The sequence below is a fragment of the Ursus arctos genome, unplaced genomic scaffold (genome assembly GCF_023065955.2).
Source record: "Ursus arctos isolate Adak ecotype North America unplaced genomic scaffold, UrsArc2.0 scaffold_8, whole genome shotgun sequence".
Taxonomy (NCBI): domain Eukaryota; kingdom Metazoa; phylum Chordata; class Mammalia; order Carnivora; family Ursidae; genus Ursus; species Ursus arctos.
Genome location: NW_026623100.1, coordinates 63,060,878 through 63,079,709, shown reverse-complemented (window position 1 = coordinate 63,079,709; position 18,832 = coordinate 63,060,878). Strand labels below are relative to the sequence as shown.

The 18,832-nt window shown below is 45.7% G+C and overlaps 1 protein-coding gene across 1 annotated transcript in view; it reads right to left on the bottom strand.

Annotated features, from left to right (window-relative positions):
• Positions 1 to 4,057: 4,057 nt before the first annotated feature.
• ALK (ALK receptor tyrosine kinase) overlaps positions 4,058 to 18,832 on the bottom strand; it is a 655,077-nt gene continuing 640,302 nt past the window's right edge. Inside the window, exons 27-29 of the mRNA XM_044379628.3 lie at positions 9,854 to 9,988; positions 9,059 to 9,149; positions 4,058 to 6,903 (exon numbers count right to left, since the gene is read on the bottom strand). Coding sequence (XP_044235563.2) covers positions 6,223 to 6,903; positions 9,059 to 9,149; positions 9,854 to 9,988 — 907 coding nt within the window. The 3' untranslated portion in view covers positions 4,058 to 6,222. The remainder of the gene's footprint in view (positions 6,904 to 9,058; positions 9,150 to 9,853; positions 9,989 to 18,832) is intronic.

The window sequence follows — 18,832 nt, the reverse complement described above, 5'->3', positions numbered from 1 at the left end:
TTCAGCTCGAAAGTCCTAAACGAACCCAGACAGGCAAATTCGCTGCTCCTGTCGGTGTCACTGCACACCCCTGCGGCTTCTTCGAGGAATGTGGTCTCGGAATTGGGTGTGCTGTCAGAGCTGTCTGAACTGGATAGATGAAATTAAATAGGCTCAGACATCTACTCGTACTGCGCTGCATTTGAATTTTAAGGCTCTCTAACATGTAGGAAGTGTAAATACCCAGACGCTGCGTCCTCCTTAGCTCGAGCCAATCTCCTGGAGCTTAAGTTCTTTCAACTCCAGTCCACCAGCGTCCAGGCTGGCTTTCCTCAAACTAGACTTCCCTTCTTGCGGACTGAACTAATTATCCTTCACCTGACAGATCAAAACAGACTGACAAAGAAATGAGTCATGTTAAAATCATACACAAAGCTTCCAGCACTCTCTTTCTTTGCTTTCTAATATGACTTCTGAGGTTCAGCTTAAATCTCGGTCCACGATGTTCCAGACACTGGCTGTTCCTCAAAGTTCTCGTCATGAAGGACAGGTGTTACCCTCCAGCATCTTTGGAAAAAATATCTTAAGATGGATTTTAAGATGCATTGTAATGGTCACAAAATGTCCCATATTGATGGCCAGGCAAGTGGATTTTGTATTAGAGACAACAGAGAAGAAGAGGAAAGTGTCAAACTTCAGTCCCCTTAATTGAACTTGCTAGTAAAAACAAATTTCTAATAAGAGTTCCAATCGATTATACATATGAGTTAAAAAGATTATAATTTTCTCAAGTGGTCTTTCCCTTTTCTTGAAGGGAATAGAGTTTAGGGAACAAAGAAATTGCATGAAGTTTCAGGAGGCCTCACTTCATGCTGCCTTCATGTGTGTGACCAAGGAGAATCCGGGTGGTGCTCTGCACGTTTCCTGCCTTGTACGAAACCTCACTAGCTGCTTACGCGTGCACACGTGTGCCCGAAGAGTTTGTCTTTAATATCACGATTTCTTCTGAGAACTGTGAAGTACTCCATCAATATTATTTGGAATAATGCAAAAGGGCCTTAATTGTTTTTTTTTCTCAAGTATTAGAAGTACTAAAATGTAGAAAATTCGCCTGCAAGTCTTCACAATCTGATCTTTCGGTGGGATATTTGAACGGGCTCTCTTTGGGGATTCCCTATTTCTAGACCCACTATAAAGCTATATTATTTACAACATGTTCAAAAAATTGCCATCCAGTTACTGTGGGTGTGTCTATAAACCTGAAAAGAGGAATTCTGTCCAATCCTGTATAGCCGGGAGAGAGGAGTCCTGTTATGAATGAATTCCTTATCCTAATGGCACCGTGACACTTGTTTACGGATGCCCGACTTTGCGGATGCCTCCTGGTCCCAAACTTGTGGCTTATTCTGGGCTTTGTATCTGGCTCTGGGGATCGAGACCGGGAGGTGCACATTGATGATGGACAGGAAGTACGAGACCTGTCATGAAACATCAGGTGTGGCAAACCTTCCAGAGATAAGTTTTATCATTCTACTTTGCCGTCAGTCTGCAATTGTAGCAGACTTAAAAAAGAGCAATGAGAGTTATGGCGCTGAAGGTCTTTGAGCGGACACGGCTGTCCTAGTCCTGCAGTTTTGCTGCTTTCAGGAAACCACCCAGTTAACTTTTTTGCTATGTTAATACATGATTTGTTAAAGAGATCTTTGAATAGGATAAACAGATAACTGATACTAAACTTCTTTCTGGTCTACTTCTGTATAAAGACTATAATTTGTCTCCCTGGAATGGTGCACTGAGTTAATAGGCTTTGGCTCTAAATGCATGAAGAGTCAAGAGCCAAGGTGCCAAGATTAAGGAAAAGGACACACATGCACCCACACACCAGTCCTGTTGGGATTTGCCTTACACAGCGGTGAAGTCTCATAGAATCATTGACCTCAGAGTTGGAAGGGGCTTTGAGACCAGACGGTTAATGTTGTGAAATGAGAAAGTGAGGCTTCACGGAACTTGCTGGAGTCACTGGGGCTGGCACTGGCAGTCTAGCACCTGGGGCTCCCAGCCCCTGCCCTGGCTCCGTCTGCCTGCTGTCTCTCAAATACCAAGTAGTGCGAAACCATCCAAAGTAGTATAATCAGCTGAAGTTTCATCCATCTGATATTCATCTCTCTCGGCAAATAACATCTCTTAGAACGTAACTATTGTAGAGGCTGTTAACATACACTCATTGCTGAGGTTTCGAAGGGAGTTCATTTAATAAGATTGCCTTTCAACCTAATACCAGCTGCCACGTGCCTACGAATAAGCATTGGAGTGACGGCAGGATAAATAACTGTAATTACTTCCAAGGAGGCAGGAGCCTTGGTAGATGGACAGAGCAGGGAGATAGCTGGCGAGGGTGGAACAGAGGCAGCTGAGAAGTGAACGTGGGGCCAGCGACGCACACGGACTCTGGTGCTTTTGGGCCTTCTCAGGTTGGCCTGGTGGTGCCATCTTTACAGGGAGGGTAGTGCCCTCGTTTTACATCTACTGAATGCCAAAGAGGGGGAAGGCATTGCTTTAGCGTCGTGGTTGTAGTTCATGTTCCTCCCCACCCACCGTGGTATGTAATAGTCTGTTCTTACACTGAGCTTTTCCAGTGTTTTAAAGTTAGAGCTAAAAATAGCTTTGTACTTGAGTCGCTCATTAAAAATTAAATACACCTACTCAGAATACGAAAGGAAAACAGAATCTTAATAGAAGCCTTACTGTTTGTTCTCTATAATTCTCTTTTATTTTAGGGCATCCTGTGGAGGATTACGGGAATGCTGGGTTTTGTTTCGCATGTTCGCACAACATGGGGGACCATCTGCTGCAGTGAACTTAGGAAAGTCAAATTGTATGTTCTTTGGGGACCCATTTACAAAGTCATTAGCTAAAGACAGATTGACAACACACTTCATATGGTTTTATGAGTCTTGTCATGGGGAGTCTGTTATCAAGGGTAGTCTGAATTCACATGCATCTTGTTTTTAGGTCTCCAAAGCTCACGTGAATGTGAATCCTGCTGTTGTTGGAGAACGTCTATTAAACTAGCCTGATCACTTAGAATTTCTTAGTGGAGTAAAGTTCACCTGCAGCTATATAATAACTTAGAGCTAGAGAGTTTGCCGAGTATTATATGAAGATGCCAGAAATTTTTTTTAATTACTCAAGCTGATTAAATACCTTCCTTTCTGTGATGTTTTGTTTTAACATTTAAACAGTTCTAAGTGTGGTGGAGTCTTTACCTTCTTTTGAGCTGAAAAGGACTGGGTGCTAGTAGGGTTCTTGCCCCTGTGACTACACAAGTGACAGATGAAATCAAACATGGCGCCAACGGGAGAACCCAGAGGCCCAGAAGGGGCGGGGGTGCAAGAACCCCCACTGAGCTTTGGTGGTAGAGAGGCAGGGGTGTACAGGCTCATTCTGACTTTTGAAATTCTCCCCCACACCCAGCCCAAATCACTTGGGAATTGAAGAGGTGTACGAGGGAGTGCTTGTGCTTAGAAATGATTTGGAATCTCCCTGAGGGGCTGTGAGGAAGGGAAGCCATTCTCCTCATTGTACATGGAGACACAGGGACAGCCACCCGGGTCCGATACCCTGAGGAGAGCCAGGACTCACAATCTGGGGAGTTGGGAGAGAATCCGGTCTTTTGACCACTAAGTAAATCATAGTCTTTAAAAAAAATTAATTCCCACCCTTTTGAAATTTGCTATAATTTTGAGGTGCCACAGATTAAACTGGCCATTCCCTTACCAATGGCCAGTTCCCTAGCGGCGCGGTTATGCACTTTTGGTGAGCTGCTTTATAGACATGGAATATACATCATTATTCTAGCTTGTGGTTTAATTAATGTGGCTTCTAGAAACTCTGTGCCTGCTCATGCTCTAGGTAGGCCTCTTCTATCAGAGTCAATAAGAGTATCCCAGCATCTACATGAATTGCCACAACCATATGGCTACAGCAATACCCACGGGACGACAGCCCAGGTCAATGTCCTGGTGACACCTAGAACTTACAGCGAATTAAATGAAACGTCTTGAGGTCATATCTCAGTGTGGAGTTGTTTATTCACTTATCCGCGTATACAGGCTTTTAAGACTTGACTATCATTTACATGAAAATTGTTACCAGTGAAGACAATTAGAATCAGCACATCAGACTCGGCGGTAGTAAGGCACAACCTGAAAATGTAATGGATTTGTGGTTTTTAAGAAGAGGAAGGGATACAATTTTTTTCCCCATTAATGACAATAAAGACTTGGCTATTTAACGGTGTAGCATGCTCCCTGTTTAACTGGTTACTGGTGTTACAGATAGGAAATGAAGTCGTTCTTCTCTGTTCTTGTCAGCTCCTCTGTCATTATCCTGTAGGAGAGTGTTTCTCAACGTATCATTCCTGGGCCCCGCTAGTGGTTTATGAATTAATGTTTATCTCATTAGACTATTTCCTTTTGTGCCCGGCATGAGCCAAAACGTTACTGATACAGTCATTTAGAGATGACTTCGTTGATGTTTTCAGCAGCATCTGTGGTCTGGTGACAATATTTCTGCAGGTTAGGATAAAGGAAAAGTGTCCAGGGTATGAGTGCTTCTACAGATGTGCAGGACCCCTGAGCGGGGCGAGGCAGCTGCCTCAGAAAGAATGGACCCTTGTCTAGTATTGGGCTGGAACGGAATGGCTTTCCCACATCCACAGCGATACTTGCGACCTAGGGCAGTGTGCAGAGGTGGGGGAAAAGGTGGGTATATATACAGTCCTTTCTCTTGAGAATGCTTAGAGCCAGCAAGTCATGGAAAATGCTCTCCTCCCAAAGCCATGTTTCAGCACAGCCACCACCAGGAAAGACGCTGAGCAAAGGAATGGAGGAGAAGCAGAAAGAAAGACTGAAATGCAAGGTCACCGATAAAGCATTATTGCATAAGTACGTGTGTGTAAAACTTAACCCATTCCCAGTTCGTTTTCCTGGAAATCAGTGTCATCTGTGAAAACCCAAGTTCGGAGCCCCCACTCTCACGTGCCAATGTCAAGCTCCGCACTCCAGTGCCCCGCTGTTCCTTTGCCACCCAGAGGGAGAGTCCTGTTTCCATCTGCATTTGGTAGCTATACCAAGGCCGTTGTGTCTGTGTGAGCAAATCAGTGTTCCCACATACGCTGGGATCACATGTTGCAGGAGGACGAAGGTAGGTGGACACTGGAAGGGCAGACACTGCGCCTCTCAGGACCACTGAGGGCCTGGGCGTCCAATGACCCGCCTGCCACTGCAGGCAGAAACGTCCCTGTGCTTAACCTTCATGGTGGAAACTGTTGGAAGGTTTTGGCCTGGGATGTATCGACACTTAGGCCCATGAAGGGACATGTGTCTATGCTTCGATGTACCACACTGCTGCTTACACTTTTTGCTTTTAAATGATCAGAGTTGATTTTAATTAGTGGGAAGTTTTAAATTAAGAATTCAAATCTTGAGTTTTCAACCCAGTAGGAAGCCTCGCGCTCAGTCCTCCTTTAGTAGGAGGGTTTTCTTAAGGCATGAGGTATATTGACAGGCTGTTTGACTCTGGATCTGGACGGACTGGGTCTTTATCATACTCAAAGCACGCTGAATATCTGCTTTCCATTCAGATGAGCACATGCGCATTTTCTCTATTGTACCAGAACTGTTCCTCCCGTGTTTACCATCATCAGCCGATCGGCACAATCGGAGGCAGCCAGACATCACCTAAAGGGACAGCTCAGCTCGTCTGTGGTTTTTCCTTTCCCAGGAAAGGGCGTCTTTCCCCAGCCAGCTCGCCACAAGTAACTCCTTTATCTCCTTCCCTCCCCCCTTCAAGGGGTCCGGGTCCACACCCGCGAGCTCAGGAAACCCCTATGACTCCAGCTCGGAGACACGCGAGCAGCTGGGGCTTAACCCCGGGGAGCAGAGCCCACGCGCCGGGAGAGAAGCAGGAGGGCGTGGACGCCAGCCACGCACAAAACCCGCAACCGCGTCGGGGCCTTGCGGTTATCACTTGTCTCTACGAGGTCTTCTCCGTTTGAAAGAGTAAGAGGAACCCATGCGCAAGACCTCCTTCGAAAGCGTTGCGAACACAGGGCTGTTTATGGGGCGCTCAAAACAAGTCGGCACACAATGGAAAGTGACGTTCGGTGTCTGGTTGCGGAGGAGCCGCGGCCTGACCCTCCGTGGGCTCCGGCTTCCCCGGCAGGAGCAGTGGGCCCGGGGCTCAGGGCGCGGGCCGGCTCTTCAGCAGGCTGTCCCCGTAGCGCCCGGCCCCGGCGGCGGCCTCCAGCGGCAGGCCCTGCTGCTGGTAGCCGTAGTTGACGGTGCCGCACGGGAAGTGGCGCAGCCGGAACAGGGGCACCTCCTTCACGCTGGCCGTCAGCGAGGACGGCTCCAGCAGCACAGACGCTCCCGGCAGCCGGCCGCCCGCCGCGGGAGGGGCGACAGCACAGCTCCCCTCCCGCCCCGGGGTGCCCCTCTCGTGGCGCTCCTTCTTGGCTGGAGGATTGGTCTTTCTGGCGGGTTTCTCCGTAAACCACGAGCCGTACGTGGGGTTCCACAGGCTGGTCGGCTTGTTCCTGGATCCCTGGACCTTGTGCAGCTCTGAAGGCGGGTTGGACTGGGAGAACGCCATGTTCACGTGTCCTCCTTCCACGGCCGGCGCCCGCGCGCCTCGAACAGACGGCTCGGCCGCCGCGGGCTTCTTCACGGCTCTGCCGGAGGACGCGGAAGGCAGGGGCGGCGGGGCAGCCGGCTCGCGCCCCTCCTCGCGGTTAGCCTGGGGGGGAGAGACGAGGAGCGGCGGGATCCCCTCCGGGTCTTGGGGCCTCACGGGCACCTTCTCCTCCTCCTCCACCAGCGGGCCGTACTCTACGGGCAGAGCCGTGTGGATCACATCCGGGTCCTACGGGCGGGAGAAGCGAACTGATTAAGGGGTCGAATCCCAGACCCAAATTGTTGGGTCTGGAAGGTACCTTAGCGCTGGGCTCATCCAGACGTATTTTCCAGATGAGGAGCCCATTCAGAGCTTACTGGGAATATATTAATTCATAGGCACCGGGGAATAGGAGATGCGTGGGAGGTCATCCTCACCCTCGAAGAGCTTGGAGGGTCAGCACTAGTCTAGAGGGGCCTGGCGCAGGGGAGTGGCTTTCCAGAGACCACCTTTGGGCAAATCTTAGAGATTCATGGATTTAGAAAAACTATAAATCAGTTACAAAATTATTCCAGTCTATTCCCAATAAAATTCCTTCTGCTGAAAAGAAAAGTCTGTGACTCCAAGTGCGTGTGTGTGCACACGTGGGACAGGGGAGGGGAGGAGAAACACACTGCGTTGGCTCACAAGGTTTGCCTCCTCTCTTCCTAGCCCCCTTCCACTTTCACCATAGGTGGGTGGGCTGCATTGGCGATCACGTTTCCTGTAACGTCATCGTGTCATTCTGTGTGCAGACAGCACAACGCTTCCGTATCTGGTCTGCATCAGACCAGACCCTTTGTGAAGCCCAGAGAGGACGGCAGTGCTGTGAGGAACACCACTTACAAAGCCAGCTCTGTGCTAGATCATTTTTACAGCAATGGACGGTAATACAGAAAAGCAGAAGCAGTTGCCAGAGATTGGAAGAAAATCTGTGGAAAGAAACTTGGGGGAATTTAATTCTTAAATATTTAATGCAAATTGGGAAACCCATTGCTTCCGTGTAGCAGAAGAGCATGCTGGTCCAGTATTCATCAGTAAAAAGAGTATAAGAATAAAAACAACTACCTTCTGATTCTCTTATTCTTTTGTTCCTTCCCCATTAATTATTCATTCTCTATGGGGAGTCATTCAAAATATGCTTGTACAGAATTACCTGCTTATTTTAAGAGGGATAGTCTGTGCTTGGGAGAAGAATCACTCCAAAGTACATATAGTTAAGTGGGTATATTCCATTAGTATTACAACATAAGAACCTAAAATGCCATTCATTGGACAGGAAGTTCTCTGAAAGAGCCCCACAGAACTTGACAAATGAAGTCCATCTAGATAGAGGCCAGTCCCCTCCCTTCTGAGCTGAAGGAGCTGGAAGGGTGGGACGGTGGTGCTAGGAACGAATGAGGTGGCTTGAAAAAAAAAATATATATGGTTTCTGTCACAATCAAGATGAGATTTAGGGAGGTAGTGGTTCATTGTCCAACTTCTGAGATACTCTCCAGAGTTACATATCCTGGCAGAATGAGAGCTGAGAGAGGGAAAGAAGCCGATGTGTGGAGAGGAGATACTGCCAGAGGGAGGGAGTGTCCCTGAGGGGCAGCTGGGGGTGTAGGCTGAGGGGCTCCTCTGGGGGGCGGGGAGAGCGGGTGTCCATGCACAGACCTGGGTGGGGGGAGAATGAATTCCAGCCTCTTCTCTCGAGGTAGAGGCAGGAAATGGGAGAAGGATCCGCACGGGGACCAGTGGTACTGCCAGGAAAGCATGTGGCTTGGAAAACCTCTGCAAGCCTCAACTCATCTGGAAAATGGGGATATTTTATGTACCTCACGGAGGATAAAATGAAATACAGCACACGTGATTTGTGTGTTACAGACGCGCTACTCATGCCATTGGTGGTGTTCAGATTTCTCCAGCCTACCTCGTTCCTGCCTTGAGTCCTTCTAATATTTACCATTGGGCATCCAGTTTAACAATTATATACTGTTCATTCTTTCACAAAATTATTTCTCTAGCCACACTATAAACCATTTGAGAGTCTGTGTTTCCCATACTTCTCTGAAGCTCCAGTTTTGTCTAAAAATCCCTTAGTTACCCAGTAGGGATTTAGTTCATACTTGTGAGTTGAAGCGATTCCCTAACAGGACTGGGTGTCTGCAGCTGGGACATGTGTTGGCAAAGGAAGAGGCAGAAACTGGTGTTTACTTACAAAATGGGCCAAACTGAGGTACCAGTCATCTTACTTCATGCATCAACAATCACTCTCGTGATCGTTAATATTTTCTGGCTGGCTTCACTTTCATTTCACAGTTTGGTATTTGCCATCTTTTCCATATAAATGCTGGTTGGTCAAGGGGGAAAATGTTTATACCTGGGTGCAGTATTCGATCCTCTCCAAAATTATGGCAAAGTTGGGCCTGTCTTCAGGCTGATGTTGCCAGCACTGGGTCATTATCCGGTATCTAAGAGAAGAGTAAACACGCTAATTAAAACCAGGAGAAAGAGGGATGAATACATTCTCCCCAGCACTTTTCTAAGGGGGACCACAGGTGGCACTTAGAGACAACGCATCTGGGTCCCATGTGGTTGGCATCTGCTGCCCTCTGCTGACGGGCCAAGGAATCGTGCCCAGGTGTGAAGGTATTAGAACACCAAAGCTCATTAACAGACATCCTGGTGTTTACATGAAATATGGCTCCTCTCATTCCATTTCTGAATTAAAGTCACCTCTGGGGAAGAATATTCTAATTATATTTCCCATCTGCCTCGCTTATGGGAAGGAGGTGAGGGATGCCAGACAGGACGGCAGAAAACGCAGGGAATGGAAAGAGTCAAAAGAGACTTAAGACAGATGGTGCAGGGCTGCACGGGGGGAGTCCGGGACACAGATTCCTAGGAGGTGTTGAGGAGTGTGAGCCTGGTGAGTCCCCAGTCCCCAGCCAGACAGAGGATAACCTTTCAGGCATGACATTACTGCTTTCGAGGGGCCGGAAGACTAACCCACCTCACTGAAGTCACAGACACACTCCTATCCTGGGGCTTGTTAAAGGAGGTCAGTCATCTGTCCTTTTATCTTAAAACCAAAAAAAACCTATGTGTGGCTGCATTTTTAGAAAAGAGAAAGTATCCTTAGCAACTCATAGAAATGTTCCTAAAAGAGTCATACACGGGCCCAGGGCAGTTCTTAGGTGGATCCATCCGTCCTCCGCTGGTGACGAACTCCAGAACTTCTTGGTTGCTTTTGCTGGGGTACGGCATGTATCCAAGAGAAAATATTTCCCACAGCAGCACGCCGAAGGACCTGCGCACGGGACAGAAGAGATCATACGGGTCCACATATACACACGAACACACACACACACACAGATATATACACATACAGGGACACACATACACAGATGTAAAATTTAAATTTTTTTATTACACATTTTTCCACAATTGAGAATTCTTAATATGGAGAACAAAAATAAAGAAGATGAGAACGTAGCCACAGGTGATGCTCCATGAAAAAGATAACCATGGTTAGCTGGTTATTTTTTCGTTCCTGTCAAGTTTCTGTACTTAGATTTCTTTTATATAATTGCCGTTATATTTCAAATGCAATTTTGAACCTTGACTGTCTTCGCAATTTCCATTATAGCATAAACACTTTCTGTGCTCGTAGAAACATCTGAAACGGCCATAAAACATTCCATTGAGTAGTTGTGCCACAATTTACCTTATCATTTCCATATTGTCTTCAATTCTTAAAATATTTAAAAGACTCTGATGCACATCTTTTAAATCCGGGATGCATTTTTTAAAAGGCCAACGTCCTTAGGGCAAATTCCTCAAATTTAGGATTAGGGTAATCTAGTAAAATCTAGGATAGTTCTAATCGAATTGCTAGGTCAAAAGAACACGAACACCAAAAAGTTCTTGGCACCTGCTGTCCACTTGCACACTTCCGGACGTGTCACTCCAGTCATCAAGGAGCCGGCATTGTGCAAGAATGCATCAGACACCCTCACCAACATTGAGTATGATAAAAAATGAGAACTTCCACTGATTTTAAGGTAAAACATGGTAGAATCTTTTAAATTATATTTACCGACCTGATAATTAACACAGTGGAGTGTTTTCTCAAGTATTTATTAATTCATTTCCTTTTTTCCTCTCTGAATTGTGTGTGTCTTTTGCCCATTTGTATCTACATATTGTTTTGATATTTATCTTTTTTTGATTTGTAGACATACTTTATCAAAGATGTTAACCTTTATTCAAAATCGAAATACTTCTATCAATTGCTTTCTAATTCTACCAAAGATTTTATTTTTAGGTAGTCAAATCTATTTTTAAAAATTTTGTGATTTCCTCCATCTGTTTTATAGATTATGCAATCCTCCCTTCCCTAAAGATTAGATGAGTATTTGCTGTTTTCTTCTAAGTTGTATTTGTTCTTCCTCTCCAGCCGGATCTGAAAACTTAGTTTGGTTCGTGGTGTGAGGTAAGGGTTCTAAATTGAATTGTTTTGCAAACACTCTTCTAACACTATTCATAGAGTATTTTCCCCCTTACTATTGACTTGTGAGTAAAAACAGGTTTCTGGGTTCTCAATTCACTTCATCTCTGTGTCTGATTCTTGTACTGATATCATTCTATGTTAACTTTTTGTGTATTTATGTCTTAATGTACGGTAGGCACTTTCTTGGTTATTTATCTTTTTAAAGAAATAGGGTTGAATTCTCATTTGTTACTTGTTTTAAATGAACTTTAAAATGAGGCTATCATGTTTCAGAATCATCTCCTTTCATATTTTTACTAAAATTTTTATTTTAAATCTTTAATTTCATTATTAGTTTTTTGGCAAAAAAAAAAAAAGCACGCCTGTCTTTGTTTTTGTATCTGGTGTAGTTTTTGAATGTTAATAAATATTCTATCAAAAGTTGTAGAGAACTACAGCTCCTCCATCTCTGAAGGAACAGAATGTACATCAGCTCAGCGAAATTTCAAAGACTCTTGCGAGGAGCACTGGGCAAAGATATTTTCCATATTTTTAAGGTGAGAAGGCCGAAGCAGAGGTTATTATGCAATTACTCTGAGACAGACTGGAATACGTTATTAGATCTCTCGACTCTGGTACCTACAAATTGCCTGGTACATATATTATTTTTCTCTGTTTGGTGGTTTGTCTTCCTCTAAGGCGAAACAAAATAAGCAAAATCATGCAAAAGCCTGGCAGCAAGGCCGCAAGCATTCCAGATATCTGCTTTCTGCCGTCTAGATAGCCAGAGAATTAGACTGTAGTATCCTTTGAGAGACCAGCATATAGATTGCAAATAGATGTTTATTTCCTTGGTTTGGGGTTCAAAGGAGCAAGAAGTAGTGTTGGTCATAGAACTTTGATAATTTCGGGGAAGGATTGTCAGATTTAGCAATTAACCATACAGGACATCCAGTTAAATTTGTTTGAGACAAATAAGAAATGCTTTTAGAATATAAATATATATTGCATGGGATGTACTTATACTAAAAAATTATGCATTGTTGATCTGAAATTCAATCTTAACTGATCATCTTTTGTCTAGCAAACCTACCGATCAAGTAAATCTATATTTTGCAGGCCAGATGGCTCTTTCATCACTTATGAGTCTGTCCTAAGTAGGAGCAATAGGGCCCACAGCTTGGCACCAAAGCATTCAGTCAAATAAAAACAAGTTTTTTTTTTTTAAATCTCACTCTCCTTCTCTTGGTATTAAACTTGCTCTGCCTGAAATTATAGAAACAGGTTAAGTGATTGCTGATTAAGTGACTTTAAAAATTTGAATCAATGAAGATAATCTGATGAAAAGGTTTTAAAATCATGAGTTGTGCTGTGCTTATTGGTCTTTTAAAGTTACGTTTTATTTTCCCTTATTCATACCCGGAAGACTGTCTTGAGGTGTGGTAGAGGGTGGAGCACAGTTTTTGGGAAACTGGGCACCAAAAGTGTATTGGGTTTCCAGTCACGGAATGAGTAGGTCTTGGGGATGAAAGGGGAATATAGTCAATGGTATTGTAATCGCGCTCTACGGCGACAGATGGTAGCCATGCTTGTGGCGAGCACAGAGCAATGCGTAGACTTGTCCAATTGCTCTGTTGTACCTTATGAGTCCGCTATACTTAAAGAAAAAGAGGTTACTGTGTTGGATTTAAATATGCAGCCAGCTGATCCCACTGTCTCTTGAAGTTCTCCTCAAGCTTCAGATTCACAGATCAGAAGCCCACTCAGCGTCTCCACTGGCCTGTCTTACAGGCATCTCACACTGGACTTGTGCAAAAGCTCTTTCCGCACCCAACCCATCTCCTCCGTTCTCTCCATTGACAGCCCACCTAGGAGTTGTCCTTGATCTCACTCTTTCCACACCTCCCACTCCACAGCCCATGTTCATTAGTCCCGTCAGCCATCCTCAAGACAGAGCTTGTATCCCACCACCGCTAATGGCTTCCCCCGCCATCACTAAGCCTAGCCCGTCTGTTCTCTTATCGAGAAGTGGGTAGGATTTCTCCATCTTCCCCTGTCCCACTCCAGTCTCTTTTCATTGGCAGCCAGAGTGATATCTATCTATCTATCTATCATCTATCATCTATCTATTTAAAGATCCTGTCAAACTCTCGCTTCCAACCTTTCAGGGGCATCCCATTGTGTGCTAAATAAAACCCACACCCCCTAACCCCTGGTTCCTGGGGGGGCCCTCCATGTCTGGCCCTTGCCTGCCCGTCTAACTCAACTACCACTGCCCCCCCAGCCCGCTCACTAGCTCCAGCCATGAAGACCTGTTTTCTTTCCTCAAACTCATCTTGCTCCTGCCGCTGGCCTTTTATACTTGACGTCCTCCTCAGCCTGCAGAGTCTTTCAGATCTTTCCATCTTTCTGCCATTCAGGCATAGGACCCCCCATCACCTCCTCCACGGCGCCTTCCCTACCATCTGTACTAAACAGCTTCCCTCCTGGGGCCCCACCACCCCTCCGCCCCTCCACTCTTGATCATCTGCTTTTTTGTCTCCCTGGCACTCATCAGTATCTGAGGTTATGCAAATTATCTGTGTCTTTAAGGGTTTTAATTAGGAAATAATCTAAACTTGAAGAAGGAAATGTAATTGTATAGATGTTTAGGTACGAGATGTTACACTTTTGTCTTATTTGTGCCCCGTCTCCTTTTCTTTTGGAAGAAATAAAATAGATACAGTTAAGTTCCACCCTCCTTCCTTTCTCCCTTCCTCCCCCCTTCCCCCACTGAAGTTAGAATCTAGCCTTCCCATCTGTGTTTTCACAGTTTTTACAACGTGTGAAAGCATAAACAGTAAAGAATCTGTATTATAGACTTGGTTTTTGTGTTGTAAGATTATACATAATGATATTCCGCCCCTTTCTGGAACTTGTCTTTCTTTCACTCCATAGAGATTTATCCATGTTGATACATGTAAGTTTGGGGTGTTCTTTTATATTGCTGAAGAGTTTTCCGTGGTATCAGTAAACCACAGTTTATTTTCCATCCCCCATTTGAGGGATACTTAGGTTCCTTTGTGCTTTTTCTCTCTTATAAACAATGTTGCAAAGAATGTCTTTGCCCAAGTCCCTTTTTGTCAACCTCTGTCTTATGTAGACACTTGGAAATAGGGTTGCTGGGTCATAGGAGAGACATGTGTTCAGAACAATTACCTAATCACCTGCTTACTCTCTGCATCTGGATAGGGTAGCTGGTGGTGCTCTAACTTCGGTGCACCTGGAATCACCTGGAGGGCCCCTAAAAACACAGATGGCCAGGCCCCACCGCTAGACTTCCTATTCCATTAGGCCTGAGGTGGGGGCTAAGAACCTGCATTTCTAACACTTCCTGGGTGCTGCTGGTGCCGCCGACCTGAGGACCACACTGAGAGCCACTGGGTTTGGGTGAGTCAGATCTCAGTGACTTAAAACAACACAGCTTCGGCTCACATCGTCAAACGTGGGTCAGAGAGGGCGTTCCGATCATCGTGGCCCCTCCTCTCATGATGTTATTTCACAACTTGGAGGACTTCTGTCTGTTGTCTCCTTGGTTTCCTGTGCTGCTGTTGAGAAATTCAATGCCATTTGGATTCTCTGACCAGTTTTACTCTGACCATGTTTTACTGCGATTATTTTATTTTTCTCCCTAGAAGCTTACAGAATCTTGACCACCAGAGGTCTGAAATTTCATGATGACATGCTTTTGTGTGGCTCCTTTGAGCCACTGCGCCTGGCACTTGGGGCTTGCTTTCACTCTGGACATGCATGCCTTTCTGTTCTGGAAAATCTTCTTGAATTATTTCTTTGATATTTTTATTTCCTTCGTTTCTTCTGTACACTCTTTGGGACTCCTGTTTGTCAGCTAATTGGACCTAAGGGTCTAATCCTCTTACTTTTCTTTTCCTTTCTTTCCTATATCCCATCTGCTTATAGTTGTTTTCTTCTTTTTTAAAAGATTTTATTTATTTATTTGACAGAGAGCACAAGCAGGGGGAGCAGCAGGCAGAGGGAGAGGGAGAAGCAAGCTCTCTGCTGAGCAGGGAGCCTGACATGGGGCTTGGTCCCAAGACCCCGGCATCATGACCTGAGCCAAAGTCAGACACTTAACCAACTGAGACATCCAAGTGCCCCTAGTTGTTTTATTTTCTAGAAGATTTATTCAACTCCATCTTCCAAACTTCCTGCTACTTTTACATATCCATCATCATATTAAAAAAATAAATTTCTTGAGAACAGTTTTAGATTGTAAATAAATGATGCAGATAATACATAGAGTTCCCACATACTCCACATTCAGTTTCCCCTATTTTTAGCATCTTATATTCATATGGCACATTTGTTAGAATTAATGAGCCAATATTAAGGCATAATTATGAACTAAAACCTATAGCTTATCCAGATTTCCTTAGCTTTTGCCGAATTTACTTTTTCTGTTCCAGGACCCTGTTAGAATATCACATTATATGTAATTGTCTTGTTTCCCTGAGCTACTCTTGACTGTGACAACGTCTCAGGCTTTCCTTGTTTATGATGACCTTGACAGTTTTGAGGAATATTGGTCAGGGCTTTAGTAGAACGACCATCTGGGATTTGTCTGCTTTGCTTATGATTAGACCGGAGTTGTTGGGTGTGGGGAGAAAGACCACAGAGGTTACATGTCATTTTCACCACATCGTATCAAGGGCACATGTTATCAACATGATCTATCACTGTTGATATTGACCTTGAACACCTGACCTGACGTTGCTGCGTGCAGCTCCGGGGACTAATGCGCCATCTCCTTGAGGGCTCTCTCCTATTTTTATTTCTAAGAACTTTTTTTTCTCTAAAAACCTTATTTAAAAAAATCTTTCGTCCTTAGATTATGGTTGCAATAATTTATCTTTCTGAGGATAGTATGGTTTTTACAAGTTTTCCTAAGCTTTCTGTATTTTTCTTTCTCCAAGTTCCTCTTTCTGTGTTTGTTTCCTTCAGATTAGAATGTTTTCTCAAGCCTTTGTTGGTTCTTGGCTGGCTGTTCGTATTTTATGACTGGGCCATTACAAAGCCAACGGGAAGCCCTTGTCGATCTTGTCCAGTGGGGGCAGCTGGCTTGCTTGTTTCCCTGGGTGCATCAGGCCCCCCGGGGCTGCTGTGACAAAGTGCCACAGACTCGGTGCCTTGAAAGAACAGACATTCATTTTCTCACGGCTGTGAAGGCCAGATGTCTGAAATCAGGGCAGTATCCTGGGATGGAATCAAGGTGGATAAAGTCAAGGCGTTTGCAGAACCACACTCACTCCAGAAGCTCCAGGGGAAAATCTATTCCTTGCCTTTTTCTAGCTTCTGGAGGCTTCCAGAATTCCTTGACCTGGGGTCACATGCCTTCAGCCTCTATCTCTGTTCACATTGCCTCCTCCTCTCTGCATGTGGAATCTCCCTCTGCCTGCCTCTTACGAGGACCCTCGTGATGGCTTAGGGCCCACCCAGATAATTCAGGATGACCGTCCCACCTCAAGATCTTCAACTTAACCACATGCGCAAAGACTCTTTTTTCCTTATAAGGTAACAATGATAGGCTCCCGGGATTAGAGCCTGGTACTCTGGATGGCCATTACTTAGCCTACTACCACTTCTAGTATCTGGAGTTTTTCTCTTCATGGGTCAGTTCCTCCAGTGAGGGGTTCTCTGATCGACTCCTACCTGCGGCCGCGTTCTTGGCACTGAGGGGAAGAAGGGGGCACACATTTTGAAGTAGGTAGATTTAAAAAATATTTATCTTTGTTTATAGTACAGAATTCATCCTCAGTGACATCTAATGTGCCCAAGACGAGAAAGGCTCTTCACAGAGGGAACCCTTGGTTTTGCGTGGGGGTGAGGGACTGGGCCAAGGATCTGGTTACTTTTTAAACATACCTGTAACTGATATTCCTGTCTGCTGCCCTCTATTGCCAGGGGTGCCTGGCACCTTCAATTTCTGGGCCTTTCTGGGGCTTTTGCATTAAGTAAGGTACCACTTGTCCATAAACGTTCCAGTTTCCAAAATTTTGTCATTGTCACCTTTGTCCTTGTGGATTTTTGTACAACTAAAAAGACTCCCTTTGGTGTTGTGCGTGTGTGTGCATGTGGGTGTGTGCATGTGTGCGTGTGCATGTGGGTGAGTGTGCGTGTGTGCATGTGGGTGTGTGCATGTGTGCGTGTGCATGTGGGTGAGTGTGCGTGCATGTGTGCGCATGTGGGTGTGTGCATGTGTGCGTGTGCATGTGGGTGAGTGTGCGTGCATGTGTGTGTGCATGTGGGTGAGTGTGTGCATGTGTGAGCATGTGGGTGTGTGCATGTGTGCGTGTGCACGTGGGTGAGTGTGCGTGCATGTGTGCGTGTGCATGTGGGTGAGTGCGTGCATGTGTGCGCATGTGGGTGTGTGCATGTGTGCGTGTGCACGTGGGTGATTGTGCGTGTATGTGTGTGTGTGCATGTGGGTGAGTGCATGCATGTGTGCATGTGCATGAGTGTGCGTGTGTGCATGTGGGTGTGTGCATGTGTGCGTGTGCATGTGGGTGAGTGTGCGTGCATGTGTGCGTGTGCACGTGGGTGAGTGCGTGTGTGCATGTGGGTGTGTGCATGTGTGCGTGTGCATGTGGGTGAGTGTGCGTGCATGTGTGCGTGTGCACGTGGGTGAGTGCGTGTGTGCATGTGGGTGAGTGTGCGTGCATGTGTGCGTGTGCACGTGGGTGAGTGTGCGTGCATGCGTGTGCACAGGTATGTGTGTATTTCGGCAGATAGCACAGGTTTGATCTGCCATTTAAAATTCTATGTTGCTCTTATGGAGTGTAAAATGTAAAAAAATATGGAGATTCCCTCAAAATATTAAAAACAGAACTACCTTAAGATCCAGCGACCCCGCTTCCGGGTGTACAGCTGGTGGAAATAAAGTCAGTCTCTCGAAGAGAAATCTGCAGTCCCACGTCCACTGCAGCATCATTCGTAAGAGCCAACACATGGAAGCAGCCTAACTATGCAGCGGCCGGTGAATGGATAAAGAAAACGTGACGTGTACAGATACCACGGAATATTATTCAGCCTTAAAAGAGAAGAAAATCCGGCCATTTGTGATGACACAGATGAACCCGGAGGACCCGACGCTAAGGGAAAGAAGCCAGGCCCAGGAGGACACCTCCCGCACGCTCTCCCTTCGAGGCGGCACCAGAGAAGCAGAGAGTGGAGCCGTGGTTGCAGAGGAGGAGGGGGGAGGCCATGGGGAGATGGGAGCGCAAAGTGTCAGTTATGCAGGAGGAATAATCACGTACAGTGTTTTGCACTCTTTAGTTTTAACTGTAGAATGCGTCTCAACACCCCTAAGCCTGCAGCACTTCTGTGCTGATAATTATTTTCTCCTTTCTTCTGTTAACGGAGAGGAAGTCATTGATCAATTTTTCTAATCTTAACTCAGTGTTGCATTCCTGGAATAAACCCAACTTTGCAGTTAGGTTAAAAAAAAAAAAATCACGTGTCTCTCAATGCGTGGTCCCCGGCCGGGGGCATGAGGATCACCTGGAAACTTGGTAGCAACGCAGCTTCTAGCGATGCCTAAGCTCTCAGGGTGCGGGGAGTAATCTGGGCTCTACCAGGCCTTTCTGCCGACTGGGGCCCATGCCAGCA